At 39.3% G+C, this 21430-nt stretch overlaps 1 protein-coding gene across 10 annotated transcripts in view; it reads right to left on the bottom strand.

The window, feature by feature from the left end:
- The window catches only part of ZZEF1 (zinc finger ZZ-type and EF-hand domain containing 1), a 153573-nt gene that overhangs the window by 98677 nt on the left and 33466 nt on the right, over window positions 1–21430 (bottom strand). For 9 of the 10 annotated variants that reach the window (XM_037808557.1, XM_037808552.1, XM_037808555.1 and 6 more), the window contains exons 5-8: window positions 12018–12217; window positions 9018–9228; window positions 1421–1537; window positions 184–362 (exon numbers count right to left, since the gene is read on the bottom strand). In XM_037808557.1, coding sequence (XP_037664485.1) covers window positions 184–362; window positions 1421–1537; window positions 9018–9228; window positions 12018–12217 — 707 coding nt within the window. Of the gene's footprint in view, window positions 1–183; window positions 363–1420; window positions 1538–9017; window positions 9229–12017; window positions 12218–21430 lie in introns of those variants that run through there. The other variant, XM_037808558.1, reaches the window with a different exon arrangement.

Here is a 21430-nt window from a genome sequence, read left to right as displayed (position 1 = left end):
CCACAAATGAACCAGCAATTTCTTTCTCCCTACCAACCAGTGAAAGTCTGGTACTTGGAGGATATGTTCACTCAGGAATTATGATATAACTACAACTCTGTTCACAAACTACCCCAAGAAAACAGGAAGAAGTCAGGAGGTCACACGCTGAGGATGCCTTTCCATTATCCCTAGGTCACTTACCATACTTAAGGAGCAGGTTCTGCCTGACTGATGCCATGGATGAGATGAGGGATGAGGCATCATACTGTGTGCCCAGGTGGTCAACAATGGTGCACAGAGAGCTCAATACTTTGGCAACACTTCCTCTTGCTAGTGCAAAAGCCAGAAGAGTCAGTTCCACCTCTGGGGTGGAAGAGCAGCTATAAACAAAGAGCAAGAAACTTTTCACTTCTTAAGATCATGACAAAACTGAGATAGCTCAAATCCCATGCAATTGGTCACCATAAATAAAATTAACCTGCTATATGCTTTCTACATGACTATCAGAAATAATTATGCATAATCCTTAAAATAAGGAAAAACTAAATCAACCCAGAGGACCTGGGAATTAAATCCTCACATTGGTAATAATCTATAAATATTACCTAATATTACTATCAGTTTTAACCAATCAAACGTTATAAATGGGTTTCAAAAAAACCAAAAAACAAATAAGCTGTTACTATAGGCCTCTGCTATTAAGAAGCCTTAGGAAATGAGTTGGCTTGGCTGGAGAGTTAAGGGTTTATTTCTTCAAGCATGAAAAATGTATTTAGAACTACTCCACATCCATACTTCTCTGCTATTTTTTCATACATTACACTGAAACTTTTGAAACTCTTAAACCCATTTGTCTTCTAATATAGCAATGCCCTCAGGGGCTCACTGAAACACAGCTGAGTGTCCTTGTACTAACTGATCCCTTCTCTCAAGCTATCAAGGTTTCCTTTTCCTAGTTCTACAGATCATCAGGCTCATTAGCCCTGTGTATAAAGATGAGCAGGCTGAGTAATGGCCACGGGCCTGTTTAAAGGTGAGCAGGCTCTGAGTTAAAGCCATGGGTGTGTGTGTAAAGGTGGGCAGGCTCTAAGTAACGGCCATGGGTGTGTGTGTAAAGGTGAGCAGGCTCTGAGTAATGGCCACGGCCTGGGTACATGGATGAACTGAAAGACTTTGCATTATGAACTTTGAGACATCTGTCCTGGTTGATCAGACGACTACTCCTCACTCTCCCCCCAATTCTTCAAGTCAGGTGATATCGATAGATAGTGGATTTTAGACAGGAGAACTGTTATTTCACTTTCTTTTCATCCACTAAAAATGAAACCATTTTTACTGGTGATCTTTAAAAGATTAAACATTTTTTTATAAATGGCATAACAAGCATATAAACCCTCCGACCCCCACAATGAGTTCACCTCATCAACCTTGTTTTTACCTAGTTATCCTTATAAGGAAACTGTCTACCTCTTCCAGAACGCTGGGAGACAGGAAAGTTGAGAAATCCGTAGATCCTGGTGAGAGGGAAAGTGGCGGCATGTGTTGCAATGCCTTCCTAGAAGTATAAAATGTAAAATCAAAATAAAACCAGGTATAATATTGGATGAAAATTAAATTGTTAAAAGCTTATTCTGATTAATCCCTTATAAACAAACAGTTTGTTTATAAGGGATTGGTTTAAGTGAGAGACACGCTCTAGAGAAAAATCATGGGGCTCTGAATGGAAAAAAGTGAACCTTGAGGCAGTGTAGTTTGTGGCACACTAGAAATTTCATTTTATACAGGAGGATCTTAAAACCTATGGTATCTAAAGATGCATGATGAATTTCATTTTCTTTTAAATAGATCATTACCTGTCACTCTGTATTCCTGTATGTGTTTCTTGGCCTCTCTGCCTAACGTCTGTTTTAATGTCTCTCTTTTCTCGTTTCCTCTTATGTTTATCTTCCTGAATCTCACAACAGCTTTACTTCCTCTGGACTAGCAGCCATCTAACAAAATATACAACAAATAGTTACCAAGTCCTTACTATGTTCCAGCAATTGTGCTAGGTGAGTGAGTGTACCATGAACAACTTGAAGGTATACATAAGTGTATCAAAAAGTAACTCAAACCTCTACAACAATAGTCATCTTATCTGAAAAAGAGTTCAGATTTCCATTAGAGATATGAATAAAGTGGATCTGGTTAGGAATAAGGCAAATCAGACTAAAGGGTAAAGGGCCACATTGACTGTGTTTTAAAACTTCAACTTCTGTGTAAGACCAAAGGAAGAGATGTTTATTTGGTACAAAAATCTGTATTTTCTATAGCACACTAAATAATTTAACTTGTACAGTCAGTTTATTCTAACACCATAATCACATGGAACTTTGCCTAGGGAGCTCATGAGATCTGGTTGATTTGTACAGGTTAGTGTGAAACCCTGAAACATCCCAAAGTAATTTGGGAAGAAAATTAAAATGTATTTGCAAAGACCCCTGAGGAACTGGAGAAAAATGCGGAAATATTAAACTTCCCCATCTGGGGAATTACTATATGGTCACAAGCATTGGGGACTACCAATTTAGAAGGCTGAGCGTTTGAGCTTGGGTCTTGCCTTTATGAAGCCTGTTACTACAAAGGAGAGGCTAAGCCTATTTGTAATTGTGCCTAAGACTCTCCCCTACAGAACCTCTTTTGTCGCTCATATGTGGCGCCTCTCTCTCCAAGCCCACTAAGCAGGTAAACTCACTGCCCTCTCCCCTACGTGGGACATGACTCCCAGGGATGTAATTCTCCCTGGCAACATGGGACATGACTCCTGGGGATGAGCCTGGCCCTGGCATTGTGGAATTGAGAAAGTCTTCTTGACCAAAAGGCAGAAAAGAAATGAAACAAAATTAAGTTTCAGTGGCTAAGAGATTTCAAACGGAGTTGAGAAATCATTCTGGAGGCTATTCTTATGTGTTATATAGATATCCCTTTTTAGTTTTTAGTATATTAGAATAGCTAGAAGGAAAGACCTGTAACTGCTGCTGCAACCCAGTAGCCTTGATTCTTGAAGATGACTGTATAACTATGTAGCTTACACGGTGTGACTGTGCGACTGTGAAAATCTTGTGGCTCACACTCCGTCTAACCAGTGTATCGACAGATGAGTTGAAAAATGGGAACAAACATTAAATGAATAGTAGGGAGTAAGGGGGTATGGGATGTTTTGGGTGTTCTTCTTTACTTGTATTTTTATTCTTATTTTATGGAGTAATGAAAATGTTCAAAAATTGATTTTGGTGATGAATGCACAACTAAATGATGGTACTATGAACAACTGATTGTACACTGTGGATGATTGCAGGGTATGTGAAGATATGTCAATAAAACCGAATTGAAAAAAATAGTCATCTTATGATAACAGTAACGTGAATCTCTGAAAAATGCTATTGCTACATTTCGAAACAGAAACACCCTTCAATCTTTGGGCTGTGCCAGCATGGTGGCTATACTCAGAGGCAGGTCACTGATGTACACGGGTGGCATTCAATGACTTACTGAATTTATTTCCAGTGATCAAAGTAAACACTTTTGTTTCAATGGATTCTTTTGCTCACTTATTTTTATCATTGACTTTTAAAAATAAGCTTTTTATTTTAAAATAGTTACAGATTGCTGATCTTTTAAAAGTCAGGAGTGAATGAAAATCTCATTGCAGATGAACCAGTACAATTGAGCAGGGATATAAACTTGAAGACTTGGCACTTCTTCAAAAAAATAAGAGATAAAGTTCTTCCTTTTTCCCTTCCTGAACAATTCAGTCCATAAGCCATGAGGTGGGACTATGAAAGGAAGGCATCCACATGCGTTTGGGAAGGAAGCCACAGTGACCCAGAGTGGGGTGAGAAAGGTACCTGCACAAAGGGGCAGCCTGCATGGAGTGTAGGAGGGAACTTGGGCACGGAGGGTGGTCTGGTGCAGGGTATAGGAACTCAAAATGCACAAAGCGGTCACAGCAGTAGCCTGGCCAAAGGTGTTGGGGTCTGAGTGGGATAAGGAGAGTGCTCATGCTGGGGCAGGGTCCATAGGGGTTGATTAAATAAGTAAATATATTAAAGATGATCAGAGCCAGATTTCTCATTATCAGAGATGGGAGTTACAAATACGGAAAGGGAGAAAACCGGAATGAATGATGTAGTATTGGATTAGAATTGAAGGCATCACTGTAAACTCATAGTTTTCAGTATTACAGATAAAAAAAAAATAGGTGTATAGGTGTAAATGTATGTATGTGTATTACTTACATACATACATATATTCCTTAGCTATACCCACTGAGAAGGCCTGGGAAAATCAGCACATTAATAGCAATGAGCTTGGTTTCTAAATAGCATTCTCCACTAAAAGGAATCAGGGCTTCTTAGAGAAATTTATTGATTCCAGGACTAAAGCAGGGAATGTTCAAGATAAGCCTGGAATGTCTCGTTAGGTCTTAAAGTAAGGAAGAGGTCCAAGAATAATGAGGACATGTCAAAAGGACACATGAGCCAGACTGAAGGGGTTCCCAATAGCCAAATGTGGGCAATTTGAGCATCAAAATCATAATGGATTATAACACACTGAATAAATTAGGAATCCATGAACTCATCCTTATATAAATAGAAAGTCTGATAAGGAACAGGATATTTACACAGTCTCAAAGTACCTTTTCACAAATAATAATTACAAAGGGAAAAATATTTTACAGTGGAGAAGTCTGGCAGACACAACTTTAATCAAATGATCAAAGTTAACATTACCAGTAATAGGACAATCTGAAGTTGTGAGCCACCTGACAGGATGAAATGCAAATACTCCTGCTAAAGATGCAAAACCTAAATTTAATCATGATGAAACATCACTCAAGACAAAATTAAGGGATATTCTTCAAAAATACTGACCTATAATTTTCAAAAGTATCAAGGGTCATGAAAGTCAAGGAAAGACTGAGAATTTTTCCAGACTTGAAGGTATGGTGGCTTAGAGTTATATACCATAGAAAAACATGTTCCTAATCTTAAACCACTCCTGTGGATACGAATCCATTGTAATAGGACCTTTTGATGAGGTTACTTCAGTTAAGGCATGGTCCAACTGAAACAGGATGGATCTTAAGCCTATTACTGGACCCCCATACAGAAAAGGTCAAGAGAGAAGCCAAAGGGAGCAGTCAGAAGCTGGAAGTCAATGGAAACCCAAAAAACACAGAGAAGACACTGCCATGTGCACTGCCACGTGACAGAAAAGCCAAGGAACCTCAAAGATTGCTGACCAGACAGAGGATACTGACTCCAGGAAGAAGCAAGCCTTCTAGCTCTAAAACCGTGAGCCAATAAATTCCTGTTGTTAAGCCGACCCATTATATGGCATTTTTTGTAGCATTCAGGAAACTAAAACTCTTTTTGGTACCAGAAAGTGGGGTGTTTCTATGACAAATATCTAAAAATATGGAAAAGTCTTTGGAATTGGGTAATGGGTAGAGGCTGGAAGAATTGTGAGGTGCTTGATAGGAAAAGCCTAGATTGCTTTGGAGAGACTGTTGGTAAAAATATGGGCATTAAAGGTATTTCCAATGAGGCCTTAGAAGAAAATGATGAATGTATTATTGGAAACTGGAGGAATGGCGATGCTTGTTATGAAGAGGCAGAGAACTTGGTGAGACTGTGTTCTGATGTTGGAAGAAAGGTAGAACTCTAAAGCAATGAACTTGGATATTTAGCTGAGGGAATTTCTAAGCTAAATGTGGAAGGTGCAGCCTGGTTTCTCCTTGCAGCTTATAGTAAAATACAAGAGGAAAGGGATAAGCTGAGAATTAAATTCTTAAGCAGAAAGAAACTAGAAATTGATGGTTCGGAAAATTCTAAGCCTATCCAGATATTGTGCTCTGAGACTAGGGCCAGAAGCGGTTCTATGGAGGACCTCCCTGAGCTTTTGGGAAGTAAGTCCCCAAAGGACAGGATTTCACATGACGGTATAACTGAAAATGCTTTGCCAAAGAAGGGATGGCCGAACATGGATCCAGTCAGCCTTTCAGTGGAAGTCAGAATTTGAAGTGCAGTTATCTAGGAAGAATCTGGGCAGGTTCTATTGTCTGATGGTTTGGACCCACTTGAACTGCACACAAAGTGTCAAGGTTTTTTCAAAATTTGTATGAACAGGAGCACTGCCAACTTAGACTAAAAGGAACAGAGAAGGGACAAATTGATGGAAGAATGCCTTCAATGGCAGAATCAAAGAACCAAGGTTAGGGCCAAAGAGATCTCCTTGGGCCAAGAGAGTGGGCACACCCACATGTGTGGAAAGGGCAGGTACACCTCTGTGCTTGAAGGAGGCAGGCTATCTGCCCCAGCACTTGGAGGGGGCAGGCCTTGAACCCAGTTGTTCAGGGAGAATGCCGCTACCCCAATACTCAAGAGATGGTGGGGCCTGTGCCCCAGAGTTCGCAGAGAGTCTGGCCACCACCCCAGTGCTTGGAGATAGTGAGGCCTACACACCCCAGTGTTTGGGGAGAGCATGGCAGCTGTACAAGCACTTGGAAAGGGTGGGACTGTTGCTTCAGCAGCCCAGAGGGCAAAACACTGATCTACAGATGACTCTCAGACCTTGAAATCCAATGGAGTTTGCCCTGCTGGGTTTCAGACTTGGTTGGGACCCATGACTCTTGTTTTCCTTTAAATTTTTTCCTTCTGGAATGGGAATGTTTATCCTATTCCCCTCTCCCACCATTATATACGGGGAGCAATAACTTGTTTTCTAGGTTTCACAAGTACAATAGACAGAGGGATTTTGCCACAGGACGGACCACATCCATAATTTATTTTGATGATACTTTGGACTTAGCATTGTTCTAAATGGCTTAAAGCTTTTCGGATGTTGTGGAAGAATGAATGTATTTTGCCTGTGGGAAGAACATGTACATCTCCTTGTGATGGCTTAGAGTTACATACCCCAGAATAACATGTTCTTAATCTTAATCCATTCTTGTGGGTGTGAACCTATTGCAAATAGGCCCTTTCAATGAGGTTAATTCAGTTAAAGCATGGGTCTTAATCCTACAACTGAAGCCCTTGTAGAGAAGGGCACAGAGAGAGAAGCCACGGGGAGCAGCGAGAAGCTGGAAGTCAGCGGAATCTAGAAGAGAAAGGAAAAGCCGCCACCATGTGCATTGCCATGTGATGGAAAAGCTAAGAAACCCCAAAGATTGTCAGCCAGCCAGAAGATATCAACCCCAATAAATTCCTGTTGTCAAGCCAACCCATTACATGGTTTTTGTTTTAGCAGCTAGGGAACTAAAATAGAAAGAAACTAAGGAGACATGATAACGAAATGCAAAGTTTGATTCTGGACTGGATCCTTTTGCTATAAATGACATTAATGGGACAAGTGATAAAATTTGAACAGGGTCAGAGGATTACATGGTAACATATATCACTGTTAATTTCCTGATTTTGATAGTTGTAGAATGTTCTTGTTTGTAGGAAATACACACTAACATACTGGGGGATGATGGGACATCAGGATGGGAAACTACTCTTGAATGGCTCAGGAAGAAATAAAATTCTTTGCATTGTACATGCAATGTTTCTCTAAGTTTGGAATTGTTTTAAAAAAATATTTTGTTCTAGTTTGCTAATGCTGCAGAATGCAAAACACCAGAGATGGACTGGCTTTTATAAAAAGGGGGTTTATTTGGCTATACAGTTTCAGTCTTAAGGCCACAAAGCGTCCAAGGCAACACCTCAGCAATCGGGTACCTTCACCGGAGGATGGCCAATGGCATCCGGAAAACCTCTGCTAGCTAGGAAGGCAGCTGGTGTCTGCTCCAAAGCTCCAGCCTCAAAACGGCTTTCTCCCAGGACGTTCCTCTCTAGCAAGCTTGTTCCTCTTCAAAACATCACTCCCAGCTGCACTCTCTTTTCTCCCCCCAAGTTAGCTCATTTATATAGCTCCACCGATCAAGGCCCACCCCAAATGGGCGGGGCCACGCCTCCATGGGAACATTTCATCAGAATCATCTCCCACAGCTGGGTGGGGCACATTCCAAGCAAATCCAACCAGCACCAAAACTTCTGCCCCACATAAGACCACAAAGATAATGGCATCTGGGGGACACAATACACTCAAACCAGCACATATTTTAAAAAAATTTACCCTTCAGACTTAGCATTGACAGCAGGATTATTTGCTGAAAAGTTTTACTTAATAGAACTAACAAACCCAAAAGAAATCTAGAGAACAAAATACTAACTATATCTTTTTGTGTGATACTTTGATAGCCTAAACTAATAGTATCTATTATCAGTTATTGTTATCTACATACAAAATATAAATAGTTCATTTTTATTGAAGCTAGCTATTTTGCCCTGCATGTTACTATTGGGTTTTTTGCCCTAATAGTTTTTAAAAGAAAATTTTCAAAATTGTTCTATATTTAAAGATAAATTTGTATAGTATTCGTGGAAAGATTTCACTGGTTAGTGAAAAGAGCCCTGAACTGGGAGTCCAGAAACCTAGATTCAAACAGATTCACCTCTGCCTATTTGTGTGACCTCAGGGAAGGACATTATTTCCTCATCTATAAAATACGGATAATTTTTTCAGGTATATTTCACAATGTAAGTGGGTAAAATAATATACAGTATTTGAAAGTGCTGTATTAGGTATAAAGTGCTATATAAATGTGAGCAATTGTTTCTCAATGGACAAGAAACAGGAGCAGCACATATGACACCCTCACAAGACTGGTGCACTTAGTGAGCTGATGAAGAGGGAAGAAGTTTGAGGAACTGTGCAAGGATGTGTGGGAAGGTGGAATGCGCATTTCCACAAAGTCTGAGAAGTCAGAACATCAGTCAAAGACAGAAGCAGCATGAAGCTGGAAGGCACAAATAGGAAACAAAAGTGGACCCAGGACTGAGCTTTTGAAAGTCAAAATGACAGAAGGCTACTCAGTGACACTCCCAAAAGTGTTACAGAAGAATGAGAAGATTTGTTGAGGCTGGAGAACAGAGAGAGTGACTTACTGAGTATTGTGTAGCACTGTCTGGACAAAGGCTGGATTTGTCTCCATGGAAGCCGTCACCAGAGATGTCAGCAGAGACCAATACCATATAGCAGAAGCATCTGAGACAGAGACCCCAGACTTCTTCACTCTCTGAAAGCCAACAGCCCTCAGACCATGAATTCTAGTGTCACATCCATCGCTAAGACAACGCTTTATGTTAATCTGGACATCTGTCAAGCACAAACAAGAAATTCAGTACTAGATTAACTTCTTTAGTTCAGCAAATAAATGCTAGACTTCAAACTAAAAACAAAATACTAGTTCACATTTTGAAAAGAAAATTCTAAAGATACACAACGATGACAGAAATAAATAATGTGTGCAATGGAACTAGTATACAATAAATTCGTCACAAAAGCATTGCCCAATCTAGGGAGTATTAAGAATAAAGCATAAAATTAAGGGTGGACAGGGAAGTGAATCTCCCTGGCAACGTGGAATATGACTCCCGGGGAGGAATGTAGACCCGGCATCGTGGGATGGAGAACATCTTCTTGACCAAAAGGGGGATGTGAAAGGAAATGAAATAAGCTTCAGTGGCAGAGAGATTCCAAAACGAGCCGAGAGATCACTCTGGTGGGCACTCTTACGCACACTTTAGACAACCTTTTTTAGGTTCTAAAGAATTGGGGTAGCTGGTGGTGGATACCTGAAACTATTAAACTACAACCCAGAACCCATGAATCTCGAAGACAGTTGTATAAAAATGTAGCTTATGAGGGGTGACAGTGGGATTGGGAATGCCATAAGGACCAAACTCCACTTTGTCTAGTTTATGGATGGATGTGTAGAAAAGTAGGGGAAGCAAACAAACAGACAAAGGTACCTAGTGTTCTTTTTTACTTCAATTGCTCTTTTTCACTCTAATTATTATTCTTGTTATTTTTGTGTGTGTGCTAATGAAGGTGTCAGGAATTGATTTAGGTGATGAATGTACAACTATGTAATGGTACTGTAAACAATCGAAAGTACAATTTGTTTTGTATGACTGCGTGGTATGTGAATATATCTAAAAAAAATTTATATAAAAAAAAAAAAAAGTTAAAAAAAAAAAAAAAAAAAAAGTGAGTCATGCATATGTCATCTATTTGGACTTGACTATTAAAAAGAAATTCTCATAACTGCTTATGATCCAGCTACTGTTTTATAACTCAATCCTATTTTCAGAACTCTAGGAAAAATTCTAGAAATTTTCTTACCATGCATTAATCAGGATTTTTTTATGCTCTTTGTGTTAATTTTCAATACTCAGAAATTCCTAAGAATCTTTGTGATTTAAAGATTTATACCACCCTTAATTTTTTTTTTAATTTATTATTATTTATTACATTATATCACTAACTTCTATTCATCTAACTGAAATGCAACATCTGCTTCGAGTATGAATGTGGGTCATAAACCACAGTCACGCCTGTGATGACTTTGTCCCAATAGAAGTCGAAGGTATTTTCGTTTCACTGTGAGGTTGTTGCAGACATCTCCACCTATTTTTTTTTTTTTTGAGGCTTTTTTTTTTTTTAATCATCATTTTATTGAGATATATTCACATACCACGCAGTCATACAAAACAAATTGTACTTTCGATTGTTTACAGTACCATTACATAGTTGTACATTCATCACCTAAATCAATCCCTGACACCTTCATTAGCACACACACAAAAATAACAAGAATAATAATTAGAGTGAAAAAGAGCAATTGAAGTAAAAAAGAACACTGGGTACCTTTGTCTGTTTGTTTGCTTCCCCTACTTTTCTACACATCGATCCATAAACTAGACAAAGTGGAGTTTGGTCCTTATGGCATTCCCAATCCCACTGTCACCCCTCATAAGCTACATTTTTATACAACTGTCTTCGAGATTCATGGGTTCTGGGTTGTAGTTTAATAGTTTCAGGTATCCACCACCAGCTACCCCAATTCTTTAGAACCTAAAAAAGGTTGGCATGACTCACTTTTAAGACTTGTCAGAATTTCTTATTTGGTTTGGAGAGGAGGTGAAAAGTTAAAAAGGACACAACTTAGACAAAAGACCACCATAGTATAAGACAGGCAGCTCCTACTCCACAAACTTAATTACTTCTTTGCCTAGGGGTGAGACACAAAGACTCTACCTCCCTAGGCCTCAGTTCCTCTGAGCAAAGTAAGAACACTTCTTTTGGCCCAGGAAAGCATTAGAAGAAATGACACAAAACATGAAGCATTCCGGCTCCCTGAATGAAATAAGCCTGGAAAGAAATCACAGAATGTGATTATTTCCAAAATGCTACATGTGAAGCAAGGTTATAATAGCATAAAATTGGAAACAACCTAAATGTCCAACAATAAGAGCTGGTTAAAATTAAAGCATATTCTTACAACACTAAATAAAAGTGTGCATGAATATATGACATGGAAATATGTTTTAAAAAAGATTAGAAATTAACATGTACATAATATTACCATTTTTGTAAAAGATATGTACAGATATATGTAAATATATATACACACAACCCTATTTTTTAGGAAAAAATGTGTACATATGTGTGCATATGCATGTGTATGTGTGTGTGTGAACACACACATACCTAAATACACAAAACCGAGACAAAAAGCTCTAGAAGATCCACACCAAGGCATCCAGAGTGACAATCTCTGGGTAGTGAGACTTCGAGTAATTTTTGTTTATCTATATTTTTCTAATTTTCTGATAAGAAAACAAGAATAAAATATAATTTAAAAAAAGATTCTACTGCTTTTCTATAATTTTTAAAAACACTGACTAGGAGATACAATAAGTACTTGTGTGTGTATCATAAGAAGCAAATCAAATCTTGAAAGAAAAACTAACAGCTTCTCTACTTCAGAGGTCTTCCTAGGACAAAACCTGATGCAAAGAAAGTGCTAAAAAAATATTACTTTCCTTCCTCTCCTCCCGTCCCCTTAGCTAGAAGGGCAGGATGCATCTTGGTTGACTCACAGAGCTGACTGATGTTGGCGTTTTCCAGCAGCGTCACGTAGCCAGTGACATTGCTGGGGATGTGCACATCTCGGACTTCCTGAAGATCACTGGCGCTCCTCCCCACAGCTACTGTTACCTGCTGCGGCATGTAGCTCTGGTCAGTGGCAGCCACAGCAATGGACAGGTGCCGAAGCACAACATCTGGCTTCATTTTTAAACTGGAAACACAAAGACCAGAAACTATAAATGTTTACATAGGTCGAGAGCTGGTTGTGGGATCACAAGTCTCATCTCAAACATCTTATATTTGATATACCAAAGACTCATTCTCCCAACATCAACTAGATTGAAATGCTAGCTATTAGTTGCAAAGTCCCTCTGATCATCCCTTGTCTCTAAAAGTTTCAATTCAAGATTAAAATTACATTTCTTCTGAAGCTATCACACAGGCATGAAAGTACAGTATGTACATTCTAATGAAATCTCTTTTCCTGGCAAGAAGCAAATCCCAAACTGCATTCAAGTTTTCTATCTTGAGACCAAGAATTGAGTACATTCCCTCATCTATACATTGGATAGATGGCTAAAGGTCAAAATATATACTCCAAAAGAAAACAAAGCAACTATTTCTGTTTTCTACCAACTGAACTTAGCCCTTTCTCAGAAGAGACAGGTAAAAATTTAAGATAGCTTCAGAACTTCTACAATGCCAGTTTACTGTCGTAAATTCCAGTCCAAGGTTCCTGACCATCCCATCCCTTCTAAACCGGCCAACTCAGTTTCATACAATAGATTTTTTTTTTTTAATCTTCATTTTATTGAGATATATTCACATACCACGCAGTCATACAAAACAAATCGTACATTCGATTGTTCACAGTACCATTACATAGTCGTACATTCATCACCCAAATCAATCCCTGCCACCTTCATTAGCACACACACAAAAATAACAAGAATAATAATTAAAATGAAAAAGAACAATTCAAGTAAAAAAGAAAACTGGGAGGCGGGGCAAGATGGCAGACTGGTGAGCTGTATATTTTAGTTACTCCCCCAGGAAAGTAAGTAGAAAGCCAGGAACTGCATGGACTGGACACCACAGAGCAATCTGTCTTTGGGCATACTTCATACAACACTCATGAAAATGTCGAACTGCTGAGATCAGCGAAATCTGTAAGTTTTTGCGGCCAGGGGACCCGCGCCCCTCCCTGCCAGGCTCAGTCCCGTGGGAGGAGGGGCTGTCAGCTCCGGGAAGGAGAAGGGAGAACTGCAGTGGCAGCCCTTATCGGAAACTCATTCTACTGATCCAAACTCCAACCATAGATAGACTGAGACCAGACACCAGAGAATCTGAGAGCAGCCAGCCCAGCAGAGAGGAGACAGGCATAGAAAAAAAAAAAAAACAACACGAAAAACTCCAAAATAAAAGCAGAGGATTTTTGGAGTTCTGGTGAACACAGAAAGGGGAAGGGCGGAGCTCAGGCCTTGAGGCGCATATGCAAATCCCGAAGAAAAGCTGATCTCTCTGCCCTGTGGACCTTTCCTTAATGGCCCTGGTTGCTTTGTCTATTAGCATTTCAATAACCCATTAGATCTCTGAGGAGGGCCCTTTTTTTTTTTTTTTTAATCCTTTTTTCTTTTTCTAAAACAATTACTCTAAGAAGCCCAATACAGAAAGCTTCAAAGACTTTCAATTTGGGCACGTCAAGTCAAGAGCAGAACTAAGAGAGCTCTGAGACAAAAGGCAATAATCCAGTGGCTGAGAAAATTCACTAAACACCACAACTTCCCAAGAAAAGGGGGGTGTCCGCTCACAGCCACCATCCTGGTGGACAGGAAACACTCCTGCCCATCACCAGCCCCATAGCCCAGAGCTGCCCCAGACAACCCAGTGTGACGGAAGTGCTTCAAATAACAGGCACACACCACAAAACTGGGCGTGGACATTAGCCTTCCCTGCAACCTCAGCTGATTGTCCCAGAGTTGGGAAGGTAGAGCAGTGTGAATTAACAAAGCCCCATTCAGCCATCATTTGAGCAGACTGGGAGCCTCCCTACACAGCCCAGCAGCCCAGAACTGCCCTGGGGGGACGGCACTCACCTGTGACATAGCACAGTCATCCCTCAACAGAGGACCCGGGGTGCACAGCCTGGAAGAGGGGCCCACTCGCAAGTCTCAGGAGCCATACGCCAATACCAAAGACTTGTAGGTCAGTGGCAGAGACAAACTGTGGCAGGACTGAACTGAAGGATTAGACTATTGCAGCAGCTTTAAAACTCTAGGATCACCAGGGAGATTTGATTGTTAGGGCCACCCCCCCCCCCCCGACTGCCCAGAAACACGCCCCACATACAGGGCAGGCAACACCAACTACACACGCAAGCTTGGTACACCAATTGTGCCCCACAAGACTCACTCCCCCACTCACCAAAAAGGCTAAGCAGGGGAGAACTGGCTTGTGGAGAACAGGTGGCTCGTGGACGCCACCTGCTGGTTAGTTAGAGAAAGTGTACTCCACGAAGCTGTAGATCTGATAAATTAGAGATAAGGACTTCAATAGGTCTACAAACCCTAAAAGAACCCTATCAAGTTCAGCAAATGCCACGAGGCCAAAAACAACAGAAAATTATAAAGCATATGAAAAAACCAGACGATATGGATAACCCAAGCCCAAGCACCCAAATCAAAATACCAGAAGAGACACAGCACCTAGAGCAGCTACTCAAAGAACTAAAGATGAACAATGAGACCATAGTACGGGATATAAAGGAAATCAAGAAGACTCTAGAAGAGCATAAAGAAGACATTGCAAGACTAAATAAAAAAATGGATGATCTTATGGAAATTAAAGGAACTGTTGACCAAATTAAAAAGATTCTGGACACTCATAGTACAAGACTAGAGGAAGTTGAACAACGAATCAGTGACCTGGAAGATGACAGAATGGAAAATGAAAGCATAAAAGAAAGAATGGGGAAAAAAATTGAAAAAATCGAAATGGACCTCAGGGATATGATAGATAATATGAAATGTCCGAATATAAGACTCATTGGTGTCCCAGAAGGGGAAGAAAAAGGTCAAGGTCTAGGAAGAGTATTCAAAGAAATTGTTGGGGAAAACTTCCCAAATCTTCTAAACAACATAAATACACAAATCATAAATGCTCAGCGAACTCCAAATAGAATAAATCCAAATAAACCCACTCCGAGACATATTCTGATCACACTGTCAAACACAGAAGAGAAGGAGCAAGTTCTGAAAGCAGCAAGAGAAAATCAATTCACCACATACAAAGGAAACAGCATAAGACTAAGTAGTGACTACTCAGCAGCCACCATGGAGGCGAGAAGGCAGTGGCACGATATATTTAAAATTCTGAGTGAGAAAAATTTCCAGCCAAGAATACTTTATCCAGCAAAGCTCTCCTTCAAATTTGAGGGAGAGCTTAAATTTTTCACAGACAAACAAATGCTGGGAGAATTTGCTAACAAGAGACCTGCCCTACTGGAAATACTAAAGGGAGCCCTACAGACAGAGAAACAAAGACAGGACAGAGAGACTTGGAGAAAGGTTCAGTACTAAAGAGATTCAGTATGGGTACAATAAAGGATATTAATAGAGAGAGGGAAAAATATGGCAAACATAAACCAAAGGATAAGATGGCCGATTCAAGAAATGCCTTCACGGTTATAACGTTGAATGTAAATGGAGTAAACTCCCCAATTAAAAGATATAGATTCGCAGAATGGATCAAAAAACATGAACCATCAATATGTTGCATACAAGAGACTCATCTTAGACACAGGGACACAAAGAAACTGAAAGTGAAAGGATGGAAAAAAATATTTCATGCAAGCTACAGCCAAAAGAAAGCAGGTGTAGCAATATTAATCTCAGATAAAATAGACTTCAAATGCAGGGATGTTTTGAGAGACAAAGAAGGCCACTACATACTAATAAAAAGGGCAATTCAGCGAGAAGAAATAACAATCGTAAATGTCTATGCACCCAATCAAGGTGCCACAAAATACATGAGAGAAACACTGGCAAAACTAAAGGAAGCAATTGATGTTTCCACAATAATTGTGGGAGACTTCAACACATCACTCTCTCCTATAGATAGATCAACCAGACAGAAGACCAATAAGGAAATTGAAAACCTAAACAATCTGATAAATGAATTAGATTTAACAGACATATACAGGACATTACATCCCAAATCACCAGGATACACATACTTTTCTAGTGCTCACGGAACTTTCTCCAGAATAGATCATATGCTGGGACATAAAACAAGCCTCAATAAATTTAAAAAGATTGAAATTATTCAAAGCACATTCTCTGACCACAATGGAATACAATTAGAAGTCAATAACCATCAGAGACTTAGAAAATTCACAAATACCTGGAGGTTAAACAACACACTCCTAAACAATCAGTGGGTTAAAGATGAAATAGCAAGAGAAATTGCTAAATATATAGAGACGAATGAAAATGAGAACACAACATACCAAAATCTATGGGATGCAGCAAAAGCAGTGCTAAGGGGGAAATTTATAGCACTAAACGCATATATTAAAAAGGAAGAAAGAGCCAAAATCAAAGAACTAATGGATCAACTGAAGAAGCTAGAAAATGAACAGCAAACCAATCCTAAACCAAGTAGAAGAAAAGAAATAACAAGGATTAAAGCAGAAATAAATGACATAGAGAACAAAAAAACAATAGAGAGTTAGATAAATATCACCAAAAGTTGGTTCTTTGAGAAGATCAACAAGATTGACAAGCCCCTAGCTAGACTGACAAAATCAAAAAGAGAGAAGACCCATATAAACAAAATAATGAATGAAAAAGGTGACATAACTGCAGATCCTGAAGAAATTAAAAAAATTATAAGAGGATATTATGAACAACTGTATGGCAACAAACTGGATAATGTAGAAGAAATGGACAATTTCCTGGAAACATATGAACAACCTAGACTGACCAGAGAAGAAATAGAAGACCTCAACCAACCCATCACAAGCAAAGAGATCCAATCAGTCATCAAAAATCTTCCCACAAATAAATGCCCAGGGCCAGATGGCTTCACAGGGGAATTCTACCAAACTTTCCAGAAAGAACTGACACCAATCTTACTCAAACTCTTTCAAAACATTGAAGAAAAGGGAACACTACCTAACTCATTTTATGAAGCTAACATCAATCTAATACCAAAACCAGGCAAAGATGCTACAAAAAAGGAAAACTACCGGCCAATCTCCCTAATGAATATACATGCAAAAATCCTCAACAAAATACTTGCAAATCGAATCCAAAGACACATTAAAAAAATCATACACCATGACCAAGTGGGGTTCATTCCAGGCATGCAAGGATGGTTCAACATAAGAAAAACAATCAATGTATTACAACACATTAAAAACTCGAAAGGGAAAAATCAATTGATCATCTCAATAGATGCTGAAAAAGCATTTGACAAAATCCAACATCCCTTTTTGATAAAAACACTTCAAAAGGTAGGAATTGAAGGAAACTTCCTCAACATGATAAAGAGCATATACGAAAAACCCACAGCCAGCATAGTACTCAATGGTGAGAGACTGAAAGCCTTCCCTCTAAGATCAGGAACAAGACAAGGATGCCCGCTGTCACCACTGTTATTCAACATTGTGCTGGAAGTGCTAGCCAGGGCAATCCGGCAAGACAAAGAAATAAAAGGCATCCAAATTGGAAAAGAAGAAGTAAAACTGTCATTGTTTGCAGATGATATGATCTCATATGTGGAAAACCCTGAGAAATCGATGATACAGCTACTAGAGCTAATAAACAAATTTAGCAAAGTAGCAGGATACAAGATTAATGCACATAAGTCAGTAATGTTTCTATATGCTAGAAATGAACAAACTGAAGAGACACTCAAGAAAAAGATACCATTTTCAATAGCAATTAAAAAAATCAAGTACCTAGGAATAAACTTAACCAAAGATGTAAAAAACCTATACAAAGAAAACTACATAACTCTACTAAAAGAAATAGAAGGGGACCTTAAAAGATGGAAAAATATTCCATGTTCATGGATAGGAAGGCTAAATGTCATTAAGATGTCAATTCTACCCAAACTCATCTACAGATTCAATGCAATCCCAATCAAAATTCCAACAACCTACTTTGCAGACTTGGAAAAGCTAGTTATCAAATTTATTTGGAAAGGGAAGATGCCTCGAATTGCTAAAGACACTCTAAAAAAGAAAAACGAAGTGGGAGGACTTACACTCCCTGACTCTGAAGCTTATTATAAAGCCACAGTTGCCAAAACAGCATGGTACTGGCACAAAGATAGACATACAGATCAATGGAATCGAATTGAGAATTCAGAGATAGACCCTCAGATCTATGGCCGACTGATCTTTGATAAGGCCCCCAAAGTCACTGAACTGAGCCATAATGGTCTTTTCAACAAATGGGGCTGGGAGAGTTGGATATCCATACCCAAAAGAATGAAAGAGGACTCCTACCTCACCCCCTACACAAAAATTAACTCAAAATGGACCAAAGATCTCAATATAAAAGAAAGTACCATAAAACTCCTAGAAGATAATGTAGGAAAACATCTTCAAGACCTTGTATTAGGCGGCCACTTCCTAGACTTTACACCCAAAGCACAAGCAACAAAAGAAAAAAATAGATAAATGGGAACTCCTCAAGCTTAGAAGTTTCTGCACCTCAAAGGAATTTCTCAAAAAGGTAAAGAGGCAGCCAACTCAATGGGAAAAAAATTTTGGGAACCATGTATCTGACAAAAGACTGATATCTTGCATATACAAAGAAATCCTACAACTCAATGACAATAGTACAGACAGCCCAATTATAAAATGGGCAAAAGATATGAAAAGACAGTTCTCTGAAGAGGAAATACAAATGGCCAAGAAACCCATGAAAAAATGTTCAGCTTCACTAGCTATTAGAGAGATGCAAATTAAAACCACAATGAGATACCATCTAACACCGGTTAGAATGGCTGCCATTAAACAAACAGGAAACTACAAATGCTGGAGGGGATGTGGAGAAATTGGAACTCTTATTCATTGTTGGTGGGACTGTATAATGGTTCAGCCACTCTGGAAGTCAGTCTGGCAGTTCCTTAGAAAACTAGATATAGAGCTACCATTCGATCCAGCGATTGCACTTCTCGGTATATACCCGGAAGATCGGAAGGCAGTGACACGAACAGATATCTGCACGCCAATATTCATAGCAGCATTATTCACAATTGCCAAGAGATGGAAACAACCCAAATGTCCTTCAACAGATGAGTGGATAAACAAAATGTGGTATATACACATGATGGAATACTACACGGCAGTAAGGAGGAACGATCTCGTGAAACATATGACAACATGGATGAACCTCAAAGACATAATGCTGAGTGAAATAAGCCAGGCACAAAAAGAGAAATATTATATGCTACCACTAATGTGAACTTTGAAAAATGTAAAACAAATGGTTTATAATGTAGAATGTAGGGGAACTAGCAGTAGAGAGCAGTTAAGGAAGGGGGAACAATAATCCAAGAAGAACAGATAAGCTATTTAACGTTCTGGGGATGCCCAGAAATGACTATGGTCTGTTAATTTCTGATGGATATAGTAGGAACAAGTTCACAGAAATGTTGCTATATTATGTAACTTTCTTGGGGTAAAGTAGGAACATGTTGGAAGTTAAGCAGTTATCTTAGGTTAGTTGTCTTTTTCTTACTCCCTTGTTATGGTCTCTTTGAAATGTTCTTTTATTGTATGTTTGTTTTCTTTTTAACTTTTTTTTTCATACAGTTGATCTAAAAAAGAAGGGAAAGATAAAAAAAAAAAAAGAAAGAAAAACAAGGAAAAAAAAAAAGATGTAGTGCCCCCTTGAGGAGCCTGTGGAGAATGCAGGGGTATTCGCCTACCCCACCTCCATGGTTGCTAACATGACCACAGACATAGGGGACTGGTGGTTTGATGGGTTGAGCCCTCTACCATGAGTTTTACCCTTGGGAAGACGGTTGCTGCAAAGGAGAGGCTAGGCCTCCCTATATTTGTGCCTAAGAGTCTCCTCCTGAATGCCTCTTTGTTGCTCAGATGTGGCCCTGTCTCTCTAGCTAAGCCAACTTGAAAGGTGAAATCACTGCCCTCCCTCCTACGTGGGATCAGACACCCAGGGGACTGAATCTCCCTGGCAACGTGGAATATGACTCCCGGGGAGGAATGTAGACCCGGCATCGTGGGACAGAGAACATCTTCCTGACCAAAAGGGGGATGTGAAAGGAAATGAAATAAGCTTCAGTGGCAGAGAGAATCCAAAAGGAGCCGAGAGGTCACTCTGGTGGGCACTCTTACGCACACTTTAGACAACCCTTTTTAGGTTCTAAAGAATTGGGGTAGCTGGTGGTGGATACCTGAAACTATCAAACTACAACCCAGAACCCATGAATCTCGAAGACAGTTGTATAAAAATGTAGCTTATGAGGGGTGACAAGGGGATTGGGAAAGCCATAAGGACCACACTCCACTTCGTCTAGTTTATGGATGGATGAGTAGAAAAATAGGGGAAGGAAACAAACAGACAAAGGTACCCAGTGTTCTTTTTTACTTCAATTGCTCTTTTTCACTCTAATTATTATTCTTGTTATTCTTGTGTGTGTGCTAATGAAGGTGTCAGGGATTGATTTGGGTGATGAATGTACAACTATGTAATGGTACTGTGAACAATCGAAAGTACGATTTGTTTTGTATGACTGCGTGGTATATGAATATATCTCAATAAAATGAAGATTTAAAAAAAAAAAAAAAGACTTGGGGTAGCTGGTGGTGGATACCTGAAATTATCAAACTACAACACAGAACCCATGAATCGCGAAGACAGTTGTATAAAAATGTAGCTTATGAGGGGTGACAAGGGGATTGGGAAAGCCATAAGGACCACACTCCACTTCGTCTAGTTTATGGATGGATGAGTAGAAAAATAGGGGAAGGAAACAAACAGACAAAGGTACCCAGTGTTCTTTTTTACTTCAATTGCTCTTTTTCACTCTAATTATTATTCTTGTTATTCTTGTGTGTGTGCTAATGAAGGTGTCAGGGATTGATTTGGGTGATGAATGTACAACTATGTAATGGTACTGTGAACAATCGAAAGTACGATTTGTTTTGTATGACTGCGTGGTATGTGAATATGTCTCAATAAAATGATGATTAAAAAAAAAAAAGAACACTGGGTACCTTTGTCTGTTTGTTTCCTTCCCCTATTTTTCTACTCATCCATCCATAAACTAGACAAAGTGGAGTGCGATCCTTATGTCTTTCCCAATCCCATTGTCACCCCTCATAAGCTACATTTTTATACAATTGTCTTCGAGATTCATGGGTTCTGGGTTGTAGTTTGATAGT

The sequence above is a fragment of the Choloepus didactylus genome, chromosome 18 (assembly GCF_015220235.1).
Source record: "Choloepus didactylus isolate mChoDid1 chromosome 18, mChoDid1.pri, whole genome shotgun sequence".
NCBI classification, from domain to species: Eukaryota; Metazoa; Chordata; class Mammalia; order Pilosa; family Megalonychidae; genus Choloepus; species Choloepus didactylus.
This window is presented reverse-complemented; position numbering and strand designations above follow the sequence as displayed.